The 2214-nt window shown below is 41.1% G+C and overlaps 1 protein-coding gene across 3 annotated transcripts in view; it reads left to right on the top strand.

Annotated features, from left to right (window-relative positions):
• The window catches only part of Rfc1 (replication factor C subunit 1), a 65021-nt gene that overhangs the window by 15646 nt on the left and 47161 nt on the right, over positions 1–2214 (top strand). For all 3 annotated transcript variants that reach the window (XM_050149957.1, XM_050149954.1, XM_050149955.1), the window contains exon 2: positions 2060–2188. In XM_050149957.1, the coding sequence (XP_050005914.1) occupies positions 2060–2188 (129 nt within the window). The remainder of the gene's footprint in view (positions 1–2059; positions 2189–2214) is intronic.

Below are 2214 nucleotides of genomic sequence, written 5' to 3'. Positions count from 1 at the left end.
TCATTACAGATGGTTGTGAGCCACCATGTGGTTGCTGGGAATTGAATTTAGGACCTTTGGAAGAGCAGGCAATGCTCTTAACCACTGAGCCATCTCTCCAGCCCTTAGCAAGATTTTTTAAACTTAGATTTAATTAATGAGTTAGAACTTTTTATATAACAGATCTGCAAAGGAAGATATGAAATCCTACCTCTTTGCTTTAAATAGTTTATAAAAGGTGTTGTTTCAGGGATTTGAGTGAATAATAGAGGAGAAGCTTTTTGCTGAGCTAAAATAACAGATGCATGTTGGAACTTTGTAAAGGGTAGGTATAATGAATCCCATGTCACCTAACTGAAAATAGCTTGAGATACCAACGAATTGTCCAGGATCACACAAGTAGAATGCACTAGAGCGCAGACTCAAACAAAGGCTTCTTGATTCTAAGGTCTGTTCTGTTCACTTTCCTCTCTACAGTAGTTTTAGAAAGGTAGGGAGCTGGGTGTGGTGGTGTGCTCTTGTAACCCCGGCACTGGGTGTGAGGGCAGAAGCGGGCAGACCTCTTATGAGTTAGAGGCCAGCCTTCATAGTGAGCCTCTGGACAGCCAGGGATACATTGTGAGACCTTGTCTCCAAACAAAATAAAAATAAAGGAAGGTAAGAAAAATATATATGTAAAGAATAAGAAAACTGAATGCTTTTAATGCTAAATTGTATTGTAAAGTCCTTGTATGATTAATTTGAAAGCTGTAGTTTAGCCCAGGGTCAAGTAATGAAGGTATGTTATAGTAGGCACCAGTTTTTTTTTTTCTTTCTTTAGAGTTTGAAAAGAATCATGTAGAGAAAATTTTTTTCAACGTTGTTAGTTTCTAAGAACAATCCAGGTTCTCAAACTGAAGTGTGAGTCTTGTCGCTGTTGGTGGTATCAAGCTGTGTCTTCTCAGTCACCTGGGACTATGGGATTTGTATGTGCATGCATTTTCAGTCACTACCTGCCTCTTCATAACTGTGCTGCTATTGTCAAAACAGTTTCTCCCCTCCCCAAGATAGGGTTTCTCTGTTCAGCAGCCCTGGCTGTACTGGAACTTGTAGACCAGGCTGGCCTCAAACTCACAGAAATTACTTGCCTCTGCTTCTCAAGTGCTAGGATTAAAGGCATGTGCCACCACACCCAACTCCTCAAAAACAATTCTTTAAAACTGGTTTGTTGCCGGATGGTGGTGTAGCACTCTTTTAATCCCACCACTCAGGAGGCAGAGGCAGGCGGATCTTTGTGAGTTTGAGGCCAGCCTGGTCTACAGAGCTAGTTCCAGGACAGCTAGGGCTGTTAAACAGAGAAACCCTGTCTCCAAAAACAGAAGCAAACAAGCAAACAAAACTGCTTTGTTATTTTTATTTATGTGTCTGTGTGAGGTTAAGTGCACCACACGCATGTAGGTGCCTGCAGAGAGCGTAAGAACCCAAATAGGTGGTTGTGAGCCACTTATTATGGGTGATGGGAGCTGAACCCAGGTCCTTGCAAGAGCAGTAAATGCTGTCAAAAGTTTTACTTGTTTTTGCTTACATTCTGAGGATTAATATTTTTTTTTTTTTTCGAGACAGTTTCTTTGTAGCTTGGAGCCTGTAAACCAAACTGGCCTCGAACTGCCTTTGGCCTCCTGAGCACTGAGATTAAAGGCATGCGCCACCACTGCCTGGGGTTAATGTTAGTTTATATTAGAAACCTTTTTGTTGTTGTTGCTTGTTTTTTGAGACAGGGTTTCTCTGTAGCTTTGGAGCCTGTCCTGAAACTCAATCTGTAGACCAGGCTGGCCTCAAACTCACAGAGATTCTCCTTTCTCAGCCTCCTGAATGCTGGAGTTAAAGTCATGCATCACCACCACCAGGCAGGAAACTTATTTTTAATTCAGGTAATTTTATCAGGTGGCTTTTATTTATAAAAAGGATGCTGCTGAATACAGATGGCCTTGATTTGGAGAGATGACTTGGGTTAGACCAGTTGAGTAAAGTTGTCCTGTTAGTAACTGAAATTAGAATGTTTTTGTGTGTAATATTTACATGTCTCCTCTTCTGTTTTTAGGACATTCGGAAATTCTTTGGGGTTATATCAAGTGGGAAAAAGCCTGTAAATGAGACGGTAAACAAGAATGAGAAAATAAAACCTTCTGCAGGAACTGTCAAAGGAAAGAAAGGAGTAAAGGAAGTCAAGGTCAGTTTCCAGGTTCAAGTTTGTCC

The sequence above is a fragment of the Alexandromys fortis genome, unplaced genomic scaffold (assembly GCF_014885135.2).
Source record: "Alexandromys fortis isolate MF-2015 unplaced genomic scaffold, M_Fortis_MF-2015_v1.1 scaffold_0, whole genome shotgun sequence".
NCBI lineage: Eukaryota > Metazoa > Chordata > Mammalia > Rodentia > Cricetidae > Alexandromys > Alexandromys fortis.
This window is presented reverse-complemented; position numbering and strand designations above follow the sequence as displayed.